A 25,854-nucleotide genomic window follows, 5' to 3' on the forward strand; every position below is an offset into this window, starting at 1 on the left:
GGAAGGCTAATATCTGATAATTATGAGATGGCTGGGTTATTCAATTTGTCTTTTTTGTTGGTTTTTACTAACAAAGATTTAAGCAGTACTCCATTCTTGAACAGTTGATAAATGGAAGTGAGGTCAAACAAGATGACTGCATTAATTCTGAGTCAGTTAAGATTAAATTGGGAAGTTTAAAAAATGATAAGGCTCCTAATATTTTGCTAAGGGTTTTGGAGGAGGTTAAAGATTGGATATGTAAGCCACTTACTACTATTTTTTTGTCAGTCCTTCAATAGTGGGTAGTTACCAGAGGATTGGAAGTTAGCTAATATAACTCCTCCTTTCAAATTATCCCAGTAATTACAGACCCATTAGTCAATTGTGGGAAAAGTTCTGGAAAGTTGTTAAAAGATGCTTTGCAAGTCATTTAAGAAAATTTAGAATTTTATTGGATAGTCAACATGGTTTCACTAAAGTAAAATCTTGCCTTACAAATCTTTTTATGTTCTTTGAAAAAGTTATTGCTTATGTAGATGAGGCTAAGGGTTTAGATTTGGTGTATCTGGATTTTCAGAAAGCATTTGACAAGGTGCCACATAAAAGGCTTGTAAAAACAATTATCTCTATAGGTGTAGGGGATGAGTTAGCCACTTGGATAAAAGAGTGGCTGGATGGAAGAAAGCAGAGGGTTGTTACAAATGGAGTTCAGTCAAACTGGATTAATGTCACAAGTGGGTACCTCAGGGTTCAGTCTTAGGACCTTTACTCTTTTGGATTTACATCAATGACATATAATGAAGGAATAGTCAATAAATTACTTAAATTTGCAGATGATATTAAGGTGTTGCTAGCTGTGAAGAAGATGCTGCTAATTTACAAAATGATTTAGAGCATTTAGTGAGTTGGACAAATAAATGGCAGATGTGTTTTAATTATAATAAATGCAAGATAATGCATGTGGGTTATCATATTTGAAATATAAGTATAATTTGGATGAGAATAATATTACGACAGTGGAAGTCGCGTGACGCTGGGAGCGTGCGTGCTGGAGTTTCTAGAGTTATCGGGGAACCTCACGAATGTCCGAGTGTTTGCTAGACACCCTCTTTTTTAGTATATATAAGCCTGGTGAGAAAAACCAGTGCAATGGCAGAGATAGATAGAGTGAAGAGATAGATGAGTCCAGCGAACAGTAGGCACCGTAAGTAAAGTGTGTGAATCACTGTGATTTATAGCATGTGTTATAAAGGTGGTTAAGTTTAAAGTGACTGTAGAAATTCTGTGTATTACAAAAAGTTTGTATCAAAAAAGAATAAGCTAGTTTTATTCAAGAAGGGACTTGTATCGCTGAAGTTCTTCGGAAAGAAATTATACCGGAAATTAACAAACAAGCAGATACATAACAATAACATTAACAGTGTTATGAAGGAAAGGGATCTTAGTGTAATAGTCGATTAGTCTCTAAAGCCATCCAAACAGTGTGCTGTTACTAGTGGTAGAACAAATAGGATTTTAGGTGGTATCTACAGAAATATTGAATACAAGTCTAAAGAGGTAATAATTTCATTGTACATATCACTGGTTAGGTCAAATTTGAAATACTGTGTTAATAAGTCTTGAGCTCTTTACCTTATGAAAGACATTGAATTGTTGGAAAAGGTTCAGAGAAGGGTTATTAGAATAATGCCTGGGATAAATGGGTTGTCATACAAGGAGAGGCTAAAATCTCTCAAATTGTTTTCTTTTGAAAAAAGAAGAGTTAGGGGGATATGATTGGGGTGTTTAAGATTGTAAAGGGAATTGATAGTGTTGTTGCATCATCTTTTTTCATATTTAACAGTGAGAATAGTTAGGACTAGGGGACTCAAATATTCATAAATAGGTCCCATGTTGTCCCAAAACATTATGTTATGTTACATGCTTTGGAGATGTATGGTCTTAATATGGTAATGCTTTTTTGGATATTTGGCTCTTCATTACCTTTGTGGCAGTGTCTAAAATTTTGACAAAAAGAGGATGTTCTACTACAAATTATTTAAGATAATATCAAATTTTCTTCTTTATACACATTAAAATAATCTATATATTATTAGTGCATTTGGTAGAGAGAATGTAAGTACTATCATTCAGCATAAGTATTGTCATAAGAACTTTATTTAATATTAATGAATCACGAAGGTGCTAGTAAAGTAAAATAACCATAAGCTACTCTGGAATGGCATTATCACTTTAGACTTTAGTTTTATTTCCTGTTTCCCTACCTTTCTGTATCACAAATAAAGCTGACTTTTGTACAAATTGCAATGAAACTGAAGTAATTACAAGTTGAGTATAATAGGAAAATTGTAGGAATATTCTTCTTCTGATTGATAACAACATACTTTTTTTTATAAATATATAGTTTCTAAAAAATTCTCTGAATTTTCTTTTTCTTAGATCAGCTACTGTGTATGTTATCCAAAAATCTAACCTATAAACCTTTGAGTAGCTACTTATAGTGTGTTTACTTGTGACTGTTAGCATGACTATTGAAGAAGGTGACTATGTGATGTGAAACTTAATGTTTAGTTTTTTATTTATGATTCACTTAAATATAAAATAACCGAAATGATGTATACAATTACCCCAAAGAGGTAGTTTTTTAATAGTTTAACACAAGGATACAAAGTTAACTTGGGACAAAATATCTGGAAATATTTCAATTTAAAGTACTGAACTTTAAAATGACTTAACTAATTGGAAACAGTATGCGGTTGGTTGAAAAAAACCATCCCAAAGTTCTACAGAAATTATTACAGCCTGAACATTTGAAAAACTTGTTTCTTAAGAATGCCAACCATGTAATAAATAAATTTTGAACAATCAAGTCTTGCAATAAGTATATTAAACCAAAGAAAAGAAACAAATGGTTTAGTACTGTAGGACCAGCAATGTAGCAAACAATTTAAATGTAATGGTTTCAAAAGGTTTCAGTTTGTGAAATGGAAAACTGGGTTTCAAGGGAATTTCATTCTTACATATTTTAATTATCATGATAAAGTTCTTGTGCAATGTTTCTTCAGTCCAAAAAGTTTTTGACTAGTATTAACTAAATTAAATTATAACCCTTTTACTTTTTCCCCTTTCATTTTTATGCATATCTTATGGTCATACTTATGCTAACACAGTTAACTTTTTTAAGGGGCAAGTGTAAATCTGGGCAAACCAAGTATTGATTATTTCCAATTAATTGTAGTTGAGATAATTGGTAATGGTACTTATTTGTGATATTTTACCTAAACATTTAGTTTTCTGGTGCTTTAGTTCAGACACGTGATTGTTTTATTAGCTCAAGATATTTTATCTGAAGTTGTTTAGCTTTGGTGTATATACTTATGTGCTAGTTAAGATATTCTTAATACATGTATCTCTTGTGTTTTTGATTGAAGTAATTAAGATGCTAATTCAAGACATTTAGTTCCCATGTGTTTTGGGCTGTGTAATTTATTCCAGTGTTATAAATTGGTAATTAATCTTAATATTCTTTTTAATTTTCTTTATTGTGTGTAATTTGGTAGGTTTAAGTATACTTCATGTTTTCTAGATCTTGGAAATCACCCGTCAGATACTGAACCTTTATGATCTGTGGAAAAACTTTGATGAAAAGAAAGAAATTCCAGCCTTACTGGCCAAGATGCCTAAGCCTAAGGCTCAGCCGTCCAGGTAAACTTCACTGACCCCACATCTCTTCATCTTTGTTACACAGTCACACCCGATCATAGAACCACCTCGTAGTCATTCAACCAAATGTTTCTCAATCTTTCAATCCCTCAAAAAACACTTTTCATTTATTCAGTCCATTACTTTCTGACACCTTAGTTTCATAAAAGTTCATTTTAGTCCCTTATAGAATCACTTTATAGTTCTTTGGCTAAATGTTTTTGTTACTGTAATAATCTCTTTTAAATCATCTTTACTTGTATTTGCTCAAATACTTCTCAGTACTCTAGTCACTCAACATCTTGCAATCATTTAGCCAAATTCTTATTGATACTTCAGTCACTCATGAATAGATGTTTTAAATTTCTTGTAGAATTGTTCTTGAAGGAACTAGTAAATGCCTCAGTACCTAGTGGTTCACTTAATAACAACTTTCAGTTTAGCACAATTTGTTTCAGTAGTATTCCTACTTCAGACTATAATAATTTTTTCTCAGATTAAAGAGTACATTAAAATCTTTAATTGCAATTATTTACTCACAGGAATTTTGTTACAAGATCTAATCAGATTTGTACCATTCATTAGTGCAAAAATGAAGTTGTGACTCCATAATAAGTAATAACCTTTAAAACAAAATGTATTTCTTAGTAATTCATGCTTTTAATTTTTTAATCATTATACTTTAAAGTGAATCTATTCAATTGTTACCTTTTCTAATTGCAAAAGAAATCACATAACCCATCCATTTAATTATATCTTCTATGTATACAGATATATATAATCACATGGTTTTGAATATTTCAGTCATGCAGTTTATATATATATTAAGATCACAGAAAAGGTGTACAACAGAAGTTGGTTCATAACAGTTATAATTCATAAGCCTGGATTGCTGTATGGCAAAAGAAGAGAGCAAAAAGAAAAAGACATAATACTTTTCGTTTAATATTGGAGATCATTTGGAATAGAAAAATATAAAACTACAATTAATTTTTAGGTAACACTGAACAGTTACAAGAAACATGCTCTTATTATAGACAGTCTTTCATGACACATTAAGAAGTTGTATTTACTCAGTTTAGCAACAGTGCTTATTCCAACTGGTCAAAGACTTTAATGCAAAAGGGTATGTGTGTAATGTTTTATTCTTCCTCTTTCTTTACTCATAAATTTTAAGCCATTCACTGCTATAAGCTGTTACGTAGCTTATAAAAAAGTGTGGTGTATAGCTTACCAAAAAGTCCAAACGTATTATAATTTTATGGTATAAGCCTTATATTTCTTTTGCTCAAAAAGATTATTTTTACATGTTGGTATTAGTACTTTTTAACCATGCATGAATAGCATATACTTTACGGCAGGTAGAATTACCCCTTTTCGAACAACACTTTGACCTGCTGACCAAAAACTCTGCCATGGCTACTGCAATGTGTGTACTAAAGATCTCTTGATATCCTTTGGTATTTAATTCTTCAGACACTTCTTAAGTGGGTTCCATACTGAATACTGCTCACATCTCAGTGCTTTAAAACAACAGACTAGGTGAAGTGACTTTCTTCACTCTACAGACTAGAATATCAAGAATGTGGTACTGGTGGTTGTACACTAATCAGAATGGATCCAGTCATCCTTGGGGTGATTTTCAGTTTGCCTGTTCCTGTCTTTCCAAAAGTAAGCATGATAGTAGAATGCACATCTACAAGTGGCAACAATGAAATCAGCAAAAAACACTATGAATTTATGTCAAAAATAATTTCAGGCATGTTTCATATTTGTAACAAATAACACTTGAATGTTTGAAATGTTTTGACACTGCTTTTAACCAGTATGGACATTTTCCATATGGTGTACTAGGAAGTTTTTAATAGTGTTGATTGGTCTAGTACAAAGTAGCTTATACATGACCTAGCACTGAGACTATTTAACATTATCAGTTTCCACATTTACATTACCCAACAATCTCTCCTCTTATTTTTTCTTCAAATCACATTTTGCATCTTTCACACTGCTAATACACCATTTTGGTGTGTCTTTGTATTTATGCCATGGTTTTTACAGAGCATGGTGGGTTGGACACTATATATGGGTAAAATAATTTTTCTTAGGTTGTTGTTTTAGTTGTATTTTATGTAAATGTAATTATTTTTATTATAATATTTATGTCAAATATGAATTATTTAAATCATGACATGAATATTCCATTCCATTTTCGTCATAAACAATCAAAATTCCTTTTGAAAAGTTTGTATGGACTCAAACAAATATCTGCTCATAATGAAATGTTTAGTAATGAAGTTGTGACAAAGGTTTTAATTACAGTTGAAAAACGTATAAAATGGAATACATTTTTCACTCAAAATAATTAAAAACATGCTTTATTATTTTAGTTTCTCATATGGGCTAACTCACAGTTATTCAGGAACAAAGCCTCCAAGTAACTAGTCTATCACAGGGTGACATTTTGTGATTTTCTCAGCTAACTGATTGTGCATATTCAATAAATGCACAGAATAATCCTTCTTTCAGAAATTTGACTATCATTTTCAGAGAACTACAGCTTAAAGACTGAATAAGTGTCTTAATTTGTATTGGTCGTTACAAAAATAATTGAGTTTGTGATTTATCAAACTGAGATTTGATTCATGTTTCTTTAAAAGCCTTTTCTGCTGTTCCTTGCATGCATTGTTATTTCAGACTACCTTCTGAAAAACATTCCTGCCTCATATACTTGTAGTACAGTACCCCATGGCTGTTCTAGCCAGTTGTCTTATGGACATTTAAGACAATTATTTGTTGTAGATATCCAAGCCTCTCACAGAATAATCTACCTTGAGTATTCAAGATGACTGCCTGTAGCCAAGACCCTCAGAGAATCGAGCATTGTGGGTGTCACCAAGATGATCCCTGAGCTTCACAGAAACTACATTCTTGTTATTCAAGGCAACAGTTTGTAGTTACCCAAGTCACAAACTGTTTCAGCGTAACCCAGCTTTTGTCTTATTATATCATAAGGTTGAGTTTGTAATTCTCTTTTAAATTTTTGGTGTACACAGTTTGATGCTACTACTGGACAATAATATTGTATAGTGGTGTATTTGTAACACTGGGTTTGTATGTAGATGTTATTCATTCTGTCTGAACAGATGGCTTAAATATTCATTTTTTTTTAAGTATGTTTAAATCATAAAAGCAAAAATTTTTGTTTATTCCTAACATCTGATATAGTTTTTAGTGCCAGAAATTTTCAAGAAATTACATTGGTGTCATTAGTTATAGTAAACACACAATATTTCATATTTTCACAAATAATTGTTTTCAAGAAGTTATGTAATTCTTTCCAGAAAATGTTTGAAAATTATGAGAAGCCTAAAATGTTGCATCCTAGATTCCATTCACTAAATTATAAAAACATTTATTTTTAAGTTGGCTATTAAAAGAATTGTGATTTACAAATTATGATATTCTTGTTGTTAAAAAAAAAAATGCATTGATAACTTTAGTTTTTAAATTTGCTCCCTGATCTAACTGATTTTGTATTTAACATTCACAATGAGAAGTCCAAACAGATTTTAAATATAATATTTGGTACACACCCACATACACATTGGATTCAGCTGTTGTAAGAAAAAAAGAATTTAAACTAAAATACTACACAAAACATGTACATGTAATCTTTCTGTGGGATTGTGTGTTTATTGAGTGGCACCCATGGAATTCTCCTGAAATGTATGCATAAAAAATTCCTTTTAGTTTCAGAGAAACAAAAGTTCATGAAGTCTTGGTAATCATTGGTGTATAACAGGAAGGTGGTTTTAAGAACATTAGATAATTAAAGGTAGTATAAAACTGTACTGAGGTGGTGCTGCCAGACAGACAATACAATTGTATGGTAAATGAAAATTTGTGTGATACTGATAATACCTTAGTAAGAAAGCTTTGTGTGTTTGCTGTATAAATCTTTCTGTCAAATAAATCTCGAGAAGAACTGACAGTTGCATCTTTTTATTATTGAAGGTAAATGTACACACTTTTTTTCAGTTTTAAACTTGCACTTACATGTGAAATAACAAGCTAAAACGTGTATAAAAGTTGTATCGATAATTCTTGCAAATTACGACTAGTTTCAATTTTACCTTACTTTTGAAGAAAAGATACACCCTAGAATGCTACTCAAAAATGTGACATTTCAGGAGTACACATCCAAGTACGAATATCTACTGGAACCCACTGTAATGAAAGATACATATCCTCTAGATTATTGTTACATTTACAGTCTAAAAAATACACAATTTTTGTAATAAAAGTACTTATTTCAATTAAGAATACATCAAAATTACTTATCTTTGCTTGAAATCTTTCTGTTACCCACATTCAACACCCAGCTTTTAATGTCCTTCTGTGGTGTTTCACATGATTAATTAATTAACAGTCATTGGCCGCATAAGTGTCTTACAGGCTGAAGTTGAAAGGTCATGGGTTAAAGTAGGAAGTGGGTATAACTCAAAAAATGGCTCTTCATATCAGCCTTATTTATGGTGGTGAAACTTCAGCTGAGCTTTTGTGGTATTCCAGTAGTGGTGGCCATTTTTTTCACTGCATTCCTTCATAGAGAATGCTACTGCGCTCTCTCAGATACATAAGATGTTTGTGTGCTCTCTCCCACACTGTGTATATGTTGTTTTATAGAAAATTCAATAAAGTTTTTGGTGTAAAGACATGGCGCCATCTATGAATGTAATTAATGTGAACTTACATCAAAAGTAATAAATGCTCAATAACAGCAATAATAAGGGGTGGAGGGGATTGTTAACCCCCATTAATATGCCCCTTATTCCAAACTAGTATCCCACAAAGTGGGTTGAAATTGGCCCAACAACACAGGAGTTAGATAATGGACAGACACAGCTTTATGTGTGTGTATATATGAGAAGATATTACAAGTTAACTAATGTGTAAGAGAAATACAGACCAAAGCTCTTTCTGACCTGGATTTTTCAAATGAATACTTAAATCACATTTTGTTATAATGTCTGCACAAATCAGGAGGAGGCAAGAATTTTTAAACCTTGGAACCAGAACTTTCTCATGTAAACAAATATGAAACACAGATCGTGAATGGCTGTATAAATGTCAACTTTATTTAAGCTAAAGCTACATGCAAGATGTACTTTCTTTTAGCCATAATTAAGTGCAGTGTTTGGTAGTGTGTGTGTGGTTTTGTTGTTGTTGTTGTAAGACAGCATTTTCTAAATTATGAGGCATGCCTCCCAGGAGGGCAAAAGTAATTAGGGTAGAGTTACTGGTGCAATAATGCGGAATTAAGCATTTATTTTTATCAATGAAAATAATAAATAATTTCTGCAACACTTATAGCATTTTAATGTGTATATGTGTATTATATCTTGTCACTTAACTCACTGTTTCACTCATTTAAAAAAAGAGGGGAGACATGCAAGAAACCATAGTTATCATGGATGACCAAAGTTTAGGAATACTTGTGTAAGTAATTTTCACTATCAATTATCATTATTAGAAATTATTCACCTTTATATCCTTGTAAGCAGGATTTGCTATGTATTACTTATGGAGCCATAAGCCTTTACTTAATATATTTATAAGTATGTATTATCAGGTTCTATGATGATAGCGTCATTAAAAAGGCTGAGGAGAATAATGTTTATTTGAGGCATCATAGGGAAAGTACTGAGATGCTCCACTGATCATTATAAGTGCTTGGGAATTGGGGGGGGGGTGAATCTTAATCATCAAAGTGATGGACTGATGTAAAAAAAAAAATAATATTTAAAAATCTGAACAGTTCTATATTGACCCCATCTGTAATTGAAGGTGAACCATGATTTTTTAAACTGCACATAACATCAAAGAGCAAAATGTAAAACATTACCAATACTATTAGCATGTCAATAGAAAGATGCTAGAAATACAAACTTTTTATATTATTCAACTACCAATTAATAGTTTATAGAAACTATGTAAAAAAAAAAAGAGAAAACAAACACTTGCATTAAGATCCATTAACAAATGATCATGGCTTCTAAGGGAAAAAATAGATTCTTCAAGAAAATGTAAAGAAATTATTATAAATTAATGTAAGGGGGAGAATATAGTTAACAATTTATCCATATAACCTTGAAGAAATTTTGCCAAAACATTGCTCCTATTCGTTGTTGAGCATAAGTTGGCCCTGCAGTGGTAGAGCCCTGGATTTCAGAGTTGGTGAGCCCGATTCAAATCCATGTGATATAATAATATATTCTCCACACTTCCAGGTGCATTATATGAATTGCAGTCAATCCCTTAGCATGGGTGGTAGGATGCTGCTGGCTAGTTGTCTTCCCTTTAGTTAATAGTTTAAAAGTTAGAGACAGCAGCAGTAGGGTTAGTAGCTTTGCCATAAATACATACAGCTTAAATGTAAAAAATATACTGCTACTGAGTTTATTTGAAACACCTATTTATTTTTAACAGATAGTCACTGAAATAACAATGAAGTTTTTAGTAAGCAAATTATAATGTCACATTCCTAGACGAGTGAGTTTACAGGTATTATTCTTGGATCAAATATAGAAATGATCATGTTTGGTGAAGTTACATGTTAGTATAGAAATTGTTTTTTTCTTGAAATGAGCTTTAGATTAATTATACTCTTGTAATGACAAGTCTACAAGAATAGCAGATGTAACTTCAGCATGCAAATAATTTTGAAGTTTATGAATAATGTAAAAAAGTTTTCTTATAATTTTCTACGTTATTAAAAAAAAAAGTAGAAAAAATAATCCAGGGATATTAAAATACTGCAGTTATGGTACTGAACAGAATTACATTCATATGTTTCAAAAATAGGCTTGCAAGTTAATAGTGCATAAAGTTAAATGTTTATATGCAGATCTAACGAGCACAAGACAATAACATATCAGCTTAGTTTGCATTTTTAAATGTTGGTGTTAAAAGATGTAAAATTATAACATGCTCAAAAAATAAGTCATCAAGCCGGTTAGCTAAAATTGATGGTGATAGAAATTGGTCCTTGATTTTGTTTTGTGTATGTTTCACATTTAAGGATTTATTCATCCATAAGTTATTTGTATTATATATATATAAAAAAAAGAACTTGTAATACTCTGTTTCTTGTCATCTTGCACTTGTAAGCTTTAGTACACTACCAATACTTTAAATACTAACAGTACATTAAAATGAAAACAATAAACTACAACATAAAGTTTAAAATGATATTGTATAAGATACCCATACTGGACATCAAAAGTTCATGCAGTGGTTTTTATTTTACAAATATTATTACATAGTGTTATATAATTCAGAATGAACCGCGTAGTCCCATAAACATAGACAAATAAAAGTGATAAGTTGGTATTACGTTTAAATATCTTCAGGATTACATATAATTCAGAAATCACTATTTTAACTTGTCCAGTTAATTATAATGTCAAGCATCACATCAATAAGTTCTCAAGTCAGACACTGCACAAATTAACAAATTCTGAAAATTTTCATGCAGATGTGCCATTTGTGAATAAGAGTTTTTTTTTTTTTTTACTGGAGCTTAATTTTAAGAAAATTATGTATTCTTAAGCTATTTATCAATCTGTCTAAACCATTGCTTATGGAATATCTTATAGGCAATATGAAATATTTTCAATTTTCTTATTATTTCACTTAGAAATACTTGAAATAAAAAACAAATTGCATATGAATGTAGTCAGTTTGAAGTAGTAGTTACATTTGGCATATTACCCAGTGAAAGTTTTATTTTTTGTTGGGTAAATTACAATGTGAAAATGCTAATCAATATATTTTAATTTATTATAATTGAAACATTACAATTCATTTGATTGAAATGTATTGTATTAAATGTATGTTTCATTTTTATTAGTGATGTGTATGAATGTCTATAGTTTTACTTTGGAGAACATAAACTTTACTAATTAATACATGGGCCATTGCACAGACAGTGGTATAATGTGAAGGAAGAATAATATCATACTTATAGAATGTGAGATGAAATTAAAAAATCATTCAGTCAGTCAAACAGAGGAAGGGAGCCCAATTATGTAAATAAAAGTAAATTTTCAAAATACTTTAATCCCCAGTCAGATATCTTAGTATGTCGTAAATCCATAGACTAGAGAGCATAAAGAAGCAGTATTATGATGCATTTGTTTCAATTACATATTATTTCATCATCAAAAACTTTATTTTTTAAAATAATTAAAAATTGTTAACATTTTACAGGCCTATTGTAGAAACCATCAAATTCATCACTGCTTATGACATTATTCATGCCTTCCTATAAATCTCACTTGAGTGTTAATAAAGGTATATCAGATATTAATAGATTTACCCATATTACAAGACTGTACCTTAAAATAGTAGAAAAAAAGGGCAGGATTTAACTTACATATGGTAGATTCTTGATGTTAGAAAAACACAGGTTCAAGAAGTCTTGATAGAAATGAATAAAAACCCTATAGCCCAAGAGTTTGCCCTGAAAAAGAAAGGTCCACCTTTCAAAAGTGCTCAGGTTATAGGTTTTTTATTCATTTCTATATGGTAGATTCTAATGCTGAAGAATGCAATGTATCAATTGCAAACTTAGTTACTTGTATTAGCATAATGCACAAAAAAGTTCATACTGTTGATTGTTTAACTATCGTTTTGACAAATGTGAAGTTATACCTGTTTGTATTCAAAGCAGTATTGTACTAGAAAAAAAACAACAGCTGCTGATATTGTTTTTTTCTCATTTTTATGCTAACATATGATTAAGCCTGTGATAATGGCTCATCACCTGGTATGAATCTACTATTATACATATGCACACACATACATATATTTCAAGTATTTATTATTTTTATGAAATGTCTTGCAAGGGATTGTACTTGTTTCATTAAATAATTAGGTGAATGACTGCCTAAAATTAACTTAGGTAATTCTTAGTCATCACAGGCTCACCATCATGGTAAACCAAGTTTGATTCCATTTAGATCTCTCTCTCATAAAACACAAATTCTTAAAGTAGATAAACATCACCTACTGTTTCTATTTCTACAGAAGTATTGATGTCAGTAAACTTTCATTAGAAGGGTTATTTAATTACTGGAAATTTAAAAGTACAATATTGAGAATATTGACAGGTGTATTCAACAATTTAATTCATTATCACATATGAAATCTAGTGTTGTTTTTTTAAGTTAAGTATTACCATTATCAAGCAAATTTTTTAAACTTTAAACAGTGATGATTTTAAGCATTCACAACATAGAAATTGGAATAATATAGGAAATGAAAAAACTATTAATTTTTGAAAACACTTATAATTTTCATACATAAAGTATCTAGATTATTTAATTGGAATGAAAGGCCTATACAGCTATTTCTTTAAACCTGAATTTTTGTCTCAACAAAAGTAACTAAAAATACAGTATAATGTGTACTGTTTCACATTTTTATTTGCACAGTTATGCTTCCTTGCTATGTTTGACAGATTTAATTGCATTTGCAAAGGCATTTTTCTAATTTGTAACTCCACATATATAACAATGGTACTATCTTTCCTTCACATGATGGCCCATATATTGATAAATTATGTTTATGCTTTCCATGCTTAAAATGGTTTTTCAATGACCTACAATATGAAGTATGAATGTTACTGAAGCAACTGAAACCTATTTAATTAATTTGAACAAATATTTTAATTAAAAGTTATTTCATTCAGCATTTTTACATGGAAAATACTAAGTAGCAAAAGATTGTTAAAAAATTTTAATTCTTTTAAGATATGGTAAATAGTTAAATGAAGGAAGTTAAAGGAAAATCTTGATAAATATTTGAATTATAAAGGCTGACTTGAGTTTCTTGGTGTTTAATTTAGTGGATGGGATGGCCTAGGTGGGCCAAAAGGTCCTTTGCTGTCCTTTAATGTTATATGAATAGAAGACCATCACCCCAAATAATGATTTGGCTTTTTTCCCCTCCAGTTCCAACTCTCAAAGCATCACTTTATATGCATAGCACTGATAAGCAAGTTATGGGCTACAGCCTGTATATGAGATCTAGCAGGATGAAATGCCATCTTTCAGTCCTTGATGATGCATTCAGTACAGATGTAAAGTTTCAGTTCATAATTTTTTCTTAATTTTAGGCACTTCACATTATCCAATTAATATAATCGTCCAGTACATTACCCACAATGGATTTGGGTACAAAGTTGAAGGCTTGAAATGTCTTCAACACTCATACAACCAGTGCTGCATCCAGGAACTACTACTTATTGATTGTCTGTCAGCTCTTGTAATATTTTGTTAGCTGTGACAGTTGAAAATCTTCATAAACCTTATAAAGCAGTACACCATGGATTGTATGTAAATTCAGTGACGACATGCCCATTACCATCTGGGGATATGCTATCCCAATACTTTTGTTAATACATAGTGTGTGTGTGTGTGTGTGTATGCACATATTTACATGTATATGTGTGTGTGTGTTAAACATTAACCTCCATATAAGTGTTCTAATTGGTAAAATCCTTAATGTAACATGATCCTGTGTGTTTTAAAGAATTCACCAAAACAGTTATAAATCTGTAAGAAACATAATAAACAGTTAGTCCTTCTATATCTCTTAATGAGAAGTTAAAAATAAATTACAAATGATAACACATCAAATTACTTATAACTCATGTTTTCGTTACAAAAATCATTGTATGTCAGTGAAAATGTATTTTTCTGAAACTGAGAAATTTCTAACCAATGGTGCAAACTGCAAACATGTTTTGACAAAATGCATCAAACTTTGAGTTTTTAAGCACGAGTAACTAAAACATTAAATAACAATTTTTAGCATTCCATTCAGTAAAATTGTACTTGAAAGAACATTAATACTTAAGCACTGTTAATATTTTGCAATATTTGCATAACAACTGTAACAATGCTTTTGTGCAAATAAATTTTTTTTAAGACAGTTACAGGTTCTAAATATTACATGAAGTTTGAATTTGTTTTGTTTTTTAAGGTTTAATTTGACTCCATAACAATATTTTCATATTAGTATATAAAAAAAAAGTTTCGAAAACTAATAACTTCTTTATTATAGTAGTTCTACCTTACAATAAAGAATTTTTTATTGAGGTTTATCTTTAACAGATGATGACATTGAAAGCTTATATATTATTTAATTTTGTGGCTTGTGATGACTTGAGAATGTTTTACATTTTTATTTCAAATGTCCTAAGTAACTGAGCAGCAAACATCTTGTGAGATTTGTATGATAATTATTAATGGAAGAAGTTACCTTAATAGACAGGTATATTAAATATAATTGCAATGCAGTTATTCAGAATTATATGTAAAGCATATGTAAACATTATACAATGTGTCATATATTCTTCCCCAAGTAGTAGTAATAGTATTTTTTACAAATCACTAGTGTAGTGATTTTTGATATCTATCACATTAAATTCAAGCGTGACTCTTTATAATGAACATCATTTAGTCAGAATCAATTTTCAGAAATATTGTTTCAATTTCTTGTTGACTTTACAGAAAACTTTGCTTAGTGTTAAGTTTTCAATGGTAACTCCAATTCCTTTTTTTTAAAGTTAGCCCTAAACATTCCAAAAACATATGTTTCTGTTCATGTTTGACATTGATTTGATGGTGATGTCAACTTTGACTTTGTGTAAATAATGGTGATTTCATGGATTTGGATTGAACAGAAAATCATTTAGGCAAAATTTATATTTTTTATTAATGAAACTATAGATTATCACCAGATGAGACATCATTATCAGCATCTATCAAACAGATGGTTAACTAATCTGGTCTCATCAGATAAGAAACTATAATCTTGATGTAGTAAAAATTCTAGTTTTCTTTATTTTACAATCACTTTATTTCAAAACATTTTTTTATTACATGATTGTCAACCACAGTATTTCCTTAATGTATTTTTTAAACAGCCTTGAATATGACTGAATGATCACTTTGTTTTCTTTCTCTCAGTGAGAAATCTGTTTTAAGTAATTGATTAATACAGGGTTAACTGATGTACTTGTCCTTCTTTGTTAGGAGGCTTGTATAGTGATATATATATATGTATATACACACACACAGTATTTCATATTTCTTTGCTGGTATTTGGTATACACTCAAAGTCGAAATAAGATGTTATTTTAGATGTTATATACATGTATGGTGATAAACTCTTAAATGAGAACATATTTCTTTGTTAAAGCTAGTGTCACTGATGAGTAGACAATACTGGAAAATGGTTTATTTCTTATCAATTCAATGAATATTTGATGTTTTGTGTACTTGTACAATGCTGTATTTATAAAAACTGTACAAAATCCAATATTAAGAAAAATATAATTGTTGAAAATAGAGGGAATATGCACCAATATTTCAAATCTTATAAATACATAAATATTTTATACATAAACTTCAAATTTCAACAAATTGAACAACTTTTATTATGTTAGCATGAAAACCTCATTTAGTCACATAATTCCTCATGATTACATCCATAACACAACCAGAAAAATAGGAAAAGTAATTCCTGAAAATATTTTTTAAGTCTCTTACCAGAGTAACAAATCTTTACAAGAAAGTTAAATTACTGAAAATTATTTTACAATTCTATCAAAATACATACCTGAAAGTCTCCACTCCTCCTGTAGACTGTGCACCATGAGCTGAAAACATGTTCAGTTAGGTACAAAGCTTCATATCGTTTATACATAAAGAAATACTTGATCTCTTTGGTCTCATACGCTAGAACCAATAGGTCAAGTAGATTTGTTTTTCAAGGCACCCATTTGTTCAACACTAGTTGATATGATGCTTGTCTTCAGTTTTTGGATACTTATTGGTACAAAACAAAATCATAGAACCCTTAATTTGACACATCCAGACTTCTTTTCATGCAGTGGAAATGCCAGTGTTAGAAATATAAAAATATTAGTTGAAAATAATTACATGTTTAGATCAATCTTCAAAAAGTATGGTACTGTTGAACAAAACTGAAAATTCACCACAACATAAACCTTGCTTATAGCTATCATGTGCAAAGATACAGCCTACCACCAGCATTCTTGTCAGGGGATCTTATGTTTCAAAAATAGTTGTAAATAAGAGACTGGATGCAAATCTGTTTACTCTCTATTTCAAGTTACACAGTCTGAGTATAGAAGAATTACTTAAAAATAATTTTAAGTTCTATAAACAATTTAGAGAGCTGGTTGGGTCTTTCAAATTTAAATAACTTATATTTTTGTATACCACCCCTCACCCCAGTGTACAGACATTTACTCCATTTGTTTATTCACTTGAATCTATTTTACAAAATATATAAAAAATGGTCATGCTTAGAAATTTGAGTAACTTGGGTGAATTTAGAAATTTACTTGGAAGCTCATATCAGATTTCAGATATGTTTTTGAAAATTAATTTTTGATTTTTCTAGTTGTGTTATGAATACACAGACATTCAAAATTTGTACATTTTGGTGAAATATGAGTTTTGTATAACAAGTTTATTTATAAGGCTTTGTATTGCTGGTAATATAAAATTAATATATTTTACATACCCCTTCTACTTGAAACAAATATAACTTTATTAATAGGTTTATTATTACTAGTAAGTAACAAATAATAAGCACAATCTCAGAAAAATGGCCCTCTGATTTAGTTGATGTGGAATGACTCAGTTATATGTTTTTTCAGTCTATTTTATTTTGTTTTTCAATCAATATTAACTTGTAAACAAAGCAAACTACCTATGTAGATTAGAACTAAAAATCAACCTAGTAATGAGTATAGCTAACTAAATATATTGTTCTTACATTCTTACTTATAAAGATAGAATGCATTTTTTTTTATCTGTTGGATATCTTTGCCATTAACCAGCTGTAACTCATGATTGTAACTTACTGCACTTTTAACATTTATCAACTTGACCACAAAATAAATCTAAAACTTAACAAAGCATTTTTATTAAGTAATGTCACTATGGTTAGTTTTAACTTCACTTGAATGGTTTGTAACAAGGAAAAATGCAAAACGTTTGTAATTTCTTATAGTTAAACAATTTTTTAATCAAAATAATTCAAACTGAAGGAATATTTTTGGGCACACTGACATTTTCAAATATTTTAGTGCAACTTTTCTGTTGAATAATTCAAACACTGATTTCTACTTTTGCTTCCCAAAAAATACTCAACTTCTTTGATTGTTAGAATGATTTTAAACAGAGGAGTACTAAAATTTAGATACATCAGTTAATTACTTTTTTAACTAACTAATTGATATAAAAAAGTTGGAAACGGAACAAACAGGAATTTAAGTACATTACTTCTGATGGTGTAACATAAATATGAATAAGATCAGAAAAATTAGAATTATTAGCACCTTTAAATAGTTTGACATTGGTTTACTCAACAGAAGAGAATGAAGTCACCTGCTTTACCTATACATTAGCTTTATATACAGTAATTATGACATGTCAAGAAAGCTCTACACAGACAAAAAATTAAGCTGCCTATGTACAGTATAATCAGCTGTACATACAGATATTGAAAATATTAATATCAAGCCTTTTACCACTTATTAAATTGGATACCTAACATGTTATAAAACATTCTAAAGCACCAAGGATGTGTTAAATATTTTTAATCATTACTAACCAAAAAAAAAAATGTTCAACTAATAAAATAAAATAAATTTTGGAGGAAATAAAATTGTTTGATTATATATTTGTACTCCAAGAAAAACTACAAAGAAATTACAAGTAATAGTTAGCTGAGGTGAAATATTAGTGTATAAGCTAGTACAATATCAGCAAGAAATTTTCTACAACAAATGAAAGCCTTAAACTTCACTAATAAATGCTTCAAGGATGATGATAACCTTGCAAAATTTTGTCTATCAACCACAAGCTAATAGTTCTTGGTAATTAGTATTATTAATAGCCTTTTATTTTTCATAATGATAATAGGTATAGATAACTTACATGATTTACATATACTTAGGATTAAATATCAATGGAACTCTTTTTTGCATCTTGCTTTTCAGCAAGAGAACACTTACCACTTAGATGACAGTCTAGTCTTAAGTTGTTGTTAAAGGCCTTGTATATTCATCTTTCATGAATAGTTAGCAGTTTTCCAGTGGTGATAAATTGTACTTAGTTGCTTGGATCATTTTCAAAATCTCTCTTCTGGTAACTAAGAGAATTTCCTTTCTTTACACTTGAAGGTACAGGCATTTTTAGTTGTGTAGACCTACTGTAGGAACAAATAAAATGTTTAATTGGTTCAGCTTTTTATGAATGGATTCCAATAAAGAAATTAAAACTACTACAGTACAATAATTCAAACACTGATTTCTATACTTTTGCTTCCCAAAAAATACTCAACTTCTTTGAGTACTAAAATTTAGATACATCAATTATTTTTTTAACTAACTGATTAATATAAAAAAGTTTTATTTCGTAAACATGCCACCAGTAAACTACATCAACAGTAGATGTATAACTTAGAAGCCCCTGAATGTATTTGCATACTGAAACACACCATCAGTTTTCACCCATATACATAACAATATAAAATAGTAAGTTAATAAATATAAAAATAAAAGTTCTGTTAGCTACACTATTTTTTAACAGTATTATGAATAGTAAATAATGCTATGCTGTAAGCTTGATGTAAACTATCAAGTTCTTGTGTTTACAGATCAAAATGATAATAAATATACTAATATACTTGCTATCAACTATTGAATTCTTGTGTTTACAGAACGAAATGATATTAAATATATGAATTTTGTCTACATTCTGCTATATAGCACATAAAAAAAGAAGAAATATAGACAAATTAAACACTGGTAACTCAGTGTTTTACAGTTTACTACACAGTCTTTACATGGGAAAAAAAAGCCTTGGTAAAAACACAGATACTGCTTTTACTAACATTTTCCTATCAATTTTCATCAAAATTTATCAGAATTTGAACACACACACATTTAGGTGTTGGTAGAAGTTATATTGCATAATTTCATCAGAGGACATATAGGAAAGAAACCTTGGAATAACAGTTATCTTTTTTTTTATTATGAGTGGATCATCAAAATTGATATTCTAAACATTTCTGTAACATATGATTGCTACTGATTTTTAAACAACTGATTCTTTAGCAAATTGCATAAATTCATAAGTTGCTTATTCTTTATTGATATCTTAAGCAGAAAAGAGATGGCACATGTAACATCCTTCTTAAAGATGGTGCTTTCTTGGGTTTAAGTTATTTTCTTATATGTCTTGTGGCTAAAGAAAGTACATTGGAGTACTCAAATGTCAACCTCGGACTGTTCAATCATACAAAGATGTATTTTAGAAAATAATTTATCTTTCAACTGGCCTGCATGCCAGTGGGAAAATGTTTGGTTTAAATGTCTGATTACAAAGTAAAAAAATTCCTAATTTAATGAATAATTTTATTTTTTCATTAATTAATTCACTTAAGAAACTGAATTTGCACATTGAATAGTACACATTAAGAGCATATAAACTATGAATAAATTATAAATAAAGTATGGAATAACTCTCCTATCTCTTTTGACGATTCATTAAATGGAAATTCCTGAAAAATAGTAAAATATAATAAACATGTTTGATATGATGGTATCCATGGTTTGTGATTATACACTTATAACAGAAAGCTAAGCTGAAACTATTTCATACAGAAATATTTTTTTAAGTGGTAGAAAATGGGAGCTTTTGATGACATACTTTGTTAAGTTACAGTCAAGATATTTTAGAGCTACATGTAATTGTACAAATTATATTTGCAAAACTCGATAGTAACCATTTATCAAATTAAGTCCAACAAGATGCTGTATTGCTTTTCATCATGGAGAGAATTATTACCAATGTAACTTTATGGGTTAACCTTTTTTTAATGAATTCTTATTACTGATAGTAATTTATAATGAAGTTTTCAATGAAGTTAGAACTTACACTTGGTTAAATAATGACTAAGAAATGTTTCTTCTCTTAAAAAAAGTACAAGGAATCAAAGATTTCTATATTTCAGTATTGCTAAAGGACATTCATGATCATTTATCAAGTTTTAATATAATAAGATTCAGTGACTGCGTGTATCACATAACTCCTCCTAAACTGCTGGTCCCACCAACTTCTAAGTGGTGCCACATGAATCATCTCGGCCTTTGAGGCTTGCACAAAAATAAAACTTCATCCAACCCCATAGAAAACCCGAGTGTTACACGAAAACACTTTTAGAGGGATTCCACCAAAGCAAACCCCATTGATTTACATTAGGGCATGTAAATAGGTTGGCCTACTAATTACTGTTCATAACTTTGTTAAAGAAATTAAATTTTCACTGAAGCAGCAATGATCATTGAACTGAAAAAAGTGCAAAATAATAGTTCAAGCATTAAATTTGCATTATAGCAGCCCTGTAAATGTGGGCCGTAGGCTCATGAGTTTGCTAGTATTCTAAATAATCACCAGAACTATACATATACCAACAATTAATCTTTACACACCGTAAACATATGAGACATCCCTGCTTGATGCACATTACTGTTATGTATTATAATGTTGGTGGGATTAAAAGATAATCCACAAACACATTGATAATAACATATTTATTTTGTAATTTAGTGTGAGTTTGGGAGGGGGAGGGGGGGCCTAACTGAGATTAAGTGAAGATAAAAGATGGAATTTCTCTCTCTAATTTTTATAAGATATTTGCTTTTCCTTCACTAGTTAACCAACAATTTGTTATTTAATGACTACCATCACCTCCTGACATTTACTTGTACAACCCAATACACATTTGTGGAGTTTCCATTAAAATTGTTGGATTTAATCTGGAAGGCTAACTATTAATATTTACATCATTAACATGCTACAACAGATGATCAATTAATTTTTGCATATTGCATGTCTATTTTTGATCAATAAAGTGAGAAGGTGGCCTTTTAAAAATCACATACCTATTTACAAAAACACACAAGAACCTACAACTCCACAACATTCTTGTATACCACTTTCTCGGTAAAATTCCAGCTTTATAATTTCTTGCTCCAATATCCTCCATAAATACTTTCTTGTTTTTCCTGTTTAATTTTTTTTTCTTTTTAGTAATTAACACTAGGAAACAAAACTTTATTTTTAGTACTCTGTAAACACTGCAAAACATAATTTAAATAAATAATATTTGTGTACATGACAAAAAACAAGTTCTTAACTTGTCCGGTGACCAATTTGATCGCTTAAACTGACAGTCCATAAGTTGTTTTCTAACCATTTACACACTTGGTCTTGATGAACACCCTTTGGCTTTCTACGTCTACTTTTCCTCAGTATTTTACAACACACTATTGATCCTCTTTATCACTATACATGGATCTCTCAGCTTTGTTTCAATTTTATTAATATTCTTTCTATACTCTTCAGGCTCTATAACCATACCATATCTACATGCTCGAGTCATTTTATCATCAACACTACCATATTATGGTCTCTTCATTTTGTCAGTGACAGAACTCAGCTTCCCACAGGGGAGTATCAGTAGCACTCAGCTTCTCCAAAGCAATCAGTAGCTATGTGCAGGAGAAGTTAATTTAACTGTGTGATTGTATCTCTGTATTAGCTCATTTTCTCTGTGTATTGCTTAGATATATTCAATAAAATTGTTTAGAGAGACTTCAGTGGCTAGCCTGATCTTCAGTTTTCTGTAAAAGAAACATTACCACTATTTACAGTCCACCCAATTCTTCTCTAGCTTCATCATTGGCTATGTACAGGAGAAGTTAATTTAACAGTGTGTGATTGTATCTCCGTATTAGCTCATTTTTTATGTGTATTGCTTAGATATATTCAATAAAATTGTTTAGAGAGACTTCAGTGGCTAGCCTGATCTTCAGTTTTCTGTAGAAGAAACAGTATCACTATTTACAGTACACCCAATTCTTCTCTAGCTTCATCATTATTGTATGTAGGAATTTTTGCATTCTTAAATTTATATCTGTACTTGAAACACTGGCTTCAGCAAATTGCATGTTTTTTTAATTGTTATAGTTACTTGCAAATCTTCTTAGCCTGCAATTTCTGGTACTTATAATAAGAGTACTAGTAAGAGTACATGGGCATGCCAATATTGTGAATGAGAACACAATATTGATTTATTTGGTAGTGCTCCATTGTTTATTTACCAACCATTTACAGGTTAAGTGTTTAACATAAATGCTGCAGTACTGAATAAAATGTTTGGTTCAGACATTTCTTAATAAAAAAAAAAGTCTGAAAGATATATTAAATTCATGTGACCTATGTAATGCAATGTTCTTATCTTAGAATTTACTAGATATTTTTAAGTGTAACACCTTAGAACTTTAAGTAAAAAAATCTGTAGACCGTTTACCTAACTGTACTAAAAATTGGCTTGTGTCTGTTTGTCTGTGACAAACATTTTCCAACTTCCTGACCTTTGACCATCATTCAATTTTTAGGGGTTTTAGGAATGCTTTAGAGGGATTCTAAAATCCCCTACTTTGTTAATTTTCTCCCTTGCTATTGCTTTAATATTTGCAAATTACACCCCTCCCCCCATTCCTTAATCCACAGGAAGTGAACAAAAACAAAATAAATTCTGCACCTGTTGTGTGTAACTTTGCTAGCTCCAAATAATACAAGTATCACAGGTTGTTTTATTAGAATTCAATGTCTTATCTCTTAATATTTTTTATAAAATGTTTTGTTAACTTAACACATATTATTTTAAAATAACTGTATACCAAGTTGGCACGGGCTCTTGAATAAGAGCTCTTTATTTTAAAAAAAATTTAAATTAAGTTTTTTTGAAGGAAAGCAGAGATGATATGAAATATTCTGTACAATAACCTCAATGTAAAATAATTTTGAATCATACCATTTTTAACTAATTTACTACACTATAACCCTTACAGCATCTTCAGGTCATAACAAGATTGTATATAATGTCAAATGGTACTACAAAACAAGTCATTACTTAGGTGATTCCATTTATACAATGCATATTATCACAGTAAGAAACATGATGTTAGTTGGGATTCATTTGAAGCTCAAGAACTAAATGAAACTCACATGGATTTGCAAAATTCTTGCTATGGTTTAAATTAACGAATAGAATAAGAATAAAAATTTTATGTTACCTACAGGTAATGAATAAGGGTTTGAGATCAATGACAAACAAAATATAAGTCATCTTTAAAATAAATTGTTTTATGGAAGGAAAACAGTTTGAAATAATTATACTGTTTCATAAGTAGCCAATTACTTTGTAAATATTGGAATTTATCAGCAAAAAGAAAAATTATTTGGCAAATTTTTTTAGCACAACCCTGCTTTGATGCCAGATTTACAACAGAAACTAGACTATAATTTCACGTGCATCAATTAAGACTTTCAATAATGAAATATTCACAACATTAAACCTTTCATGCATTAGGCTAAGATACTTTGATATAATAATGCAAGTTCTTGGCATTGTACATCTTAAGCCTTGGATTCTTCCCTACATGTATATATATACACATATATAACCTGCCTTGTATTATACAGTAGTTTTCGAGTCAGTAAATTTTCATAAAATAAGTTAGTTCTTTCAAAAATGGAAATTATAGCAAAATATTAAATCTACCTATAAGGATTGGCAACAATTTACTTCATTAGCACATGCAAGAGCTACTGATTTGTTTACTAACATTTCTACTCAGTTACTGAGACTGACTAAAAGGCAAACAGTAATACAATTGGTAACAATATCACGCTTTTATTAATAGGCAAGTGAACTTTCATAATTCATATGCACTACAGATTGAAAGTTTAATGTTATTATTAAAACATATCATACTTATTATAATTACAAATTATGTGAATAAAATGTTATAATCTGTGTTTTCACGTGCAAATTTACTTATCAAAAGCCAACATTTATGACATCAACAGTTTCCTGATTTGATCAGTTATTTCAAATTCTAAAAGAATGCACATTCGACAATTCTGTTTCTGCCTGCTTATTAACAAGAAACTAAAAACAAAAGGTAAAATAAATAAACAATTTAAAGACAGTTTTATGTTGTGAATATTGTTTTTAGGATAATGAACTCTAGAAAGACGAAAAGAATTAAGAAATTTGGTTTTAAAATCCATAGAATAATACAATCAAATTATAATGATTTTGCAGTAGTTTTATTTAAGATTACCTTAAAAACATAGGTAACTAAGTGCACAGATAGTGAGATTGTTACAGTTTCATAAAAAAAATGTAATTAAAATGCAGTTTTGTGGTATATAATAATCATCAGACTATTCCATGTAGCAATAATAAATATATATATATCTAAAAAGCTGTTTTGTTGATGTTACAAAGGTTGCATCTTCAAAATAAATATTTATGTGTTATCACTGCCATTTAGCTCTATCCATACTTTAACTTATTAAATTGAAACTCAGTACTCCATAAATGCTTGTTTAATGAAAATCTAGGAATTCTATATTAAAAGGTTTTTAGTTCCCAGGATGAAAAAGAAATGAGCATGGGTGAGAAGAGTTCTATATTAAATGCAGAAATCTGTACTGATAAAGAAAAAATTAATTTTTAAAATTGGTTCATCTTTCACATTTTGTTTTGCTTACTTGAGTCATCTTTTTTAATACACTTGCACATATGCACAGTAATTTATTCTACAAGCCTAGTACCAGGATGATAGCACATAATGTAACAACGTCTACAATCAGAACAACTGCTAAAATTTTTACAATAATAATTACAATTAATAATAAATAGTCTAAATTATTAGTAACAGGCAAACTACAAAATGACCATTCTACCCTAAGTCATTCATTGGGTACCTCATGTTTTGGCAAAGTTTAAAGGAAATATTTGTTAGCAAATGCTTGAAAAATTTCATTTAATGTGGAAACCTATGAACCCCTTTAACTTTTTCATTCCAGTGCTCATTAATGAATATTTTGCTTAAATAATGCTTTGGTCATGAATTACTCTCTGTAGAACTACATGTATTATGTGTACTCATATAGGAAAAAAAAATTATTACTATTGTTA

General features: G+C 29.8%; 1 protein-coding gene and 1 long non-coding RNA gene across 8 annotated transcripts in view; one reads left to right on the forward strand and one right to left on the reverse strand.

Annotated features, from left to right (window-relative positions):
- Positions 1–25,854, forward strand: part of LOC106478752 (cyclin-C-like) — an 88,613-nt gene that overhangs the window by 57,602 nt on the left and 5,157 nt on the right. For 2 of the 4 annotated variants that reach the window (XM_013939313.2, XM_022382397.1), the window contains one exon: positions 3,569–3,687. In XM_013939313.2, the coding sequence (XP_013794767.1) occupies positions 3,569–3,687 (119 nt within the window). Of the gene's footprint in view, positions 1–3,568; positions 3,688–6,378; positions 7,674–25,854 lie in introns of those variants that run through there. The other 2 variants (XM_013939314.2, XM_013939315.2) reach the window with 2 other exon arrangements.
- The window catches only part of LOC111085127, a 43,949-nt gene continuing 25,765 nt past the window's right edge, over positions 7,671–25,854 (reverse strand). For 2 of the 4 annotated variants that reach the window (XR_002609971.1, XR_002609970.1), the window contains exons 3-5: positions 18,806–19,002; positions 16,375–16,583; positions 7,671–10,042 (exon numbers count right to left, since the gene is read on the reverse strand). This is a non-coding gene — a long non-coding RNA (uncharacterized LOC111085127). The remainder of the gene's footprint in view (positions 10,043–16,374; positions 16,584–18,805; positions 19,003–25,854) is intronic. The other 2 variants (XR_002609973.1, XR_002609972.1) reach the window with 2 other exon arrangements.

The sequence above is a fragment of the Limulus polyphemus genome, unplaced genomic scaffold, assembly GCF_000517525.1.
Source record: "Limulus polyphemus unplaced genomic scaffold, Limulus_polyphemus-2.1.2 Scaffold246, whole genome shotgun sequence".
In the NCBI taxonomy this organism is placed as follows: Eukaryota; Metazoa; Arthropoda; class Merostomata; order Xiphosura; family Limulidae; genus Limulus; species Limulus polyphemus.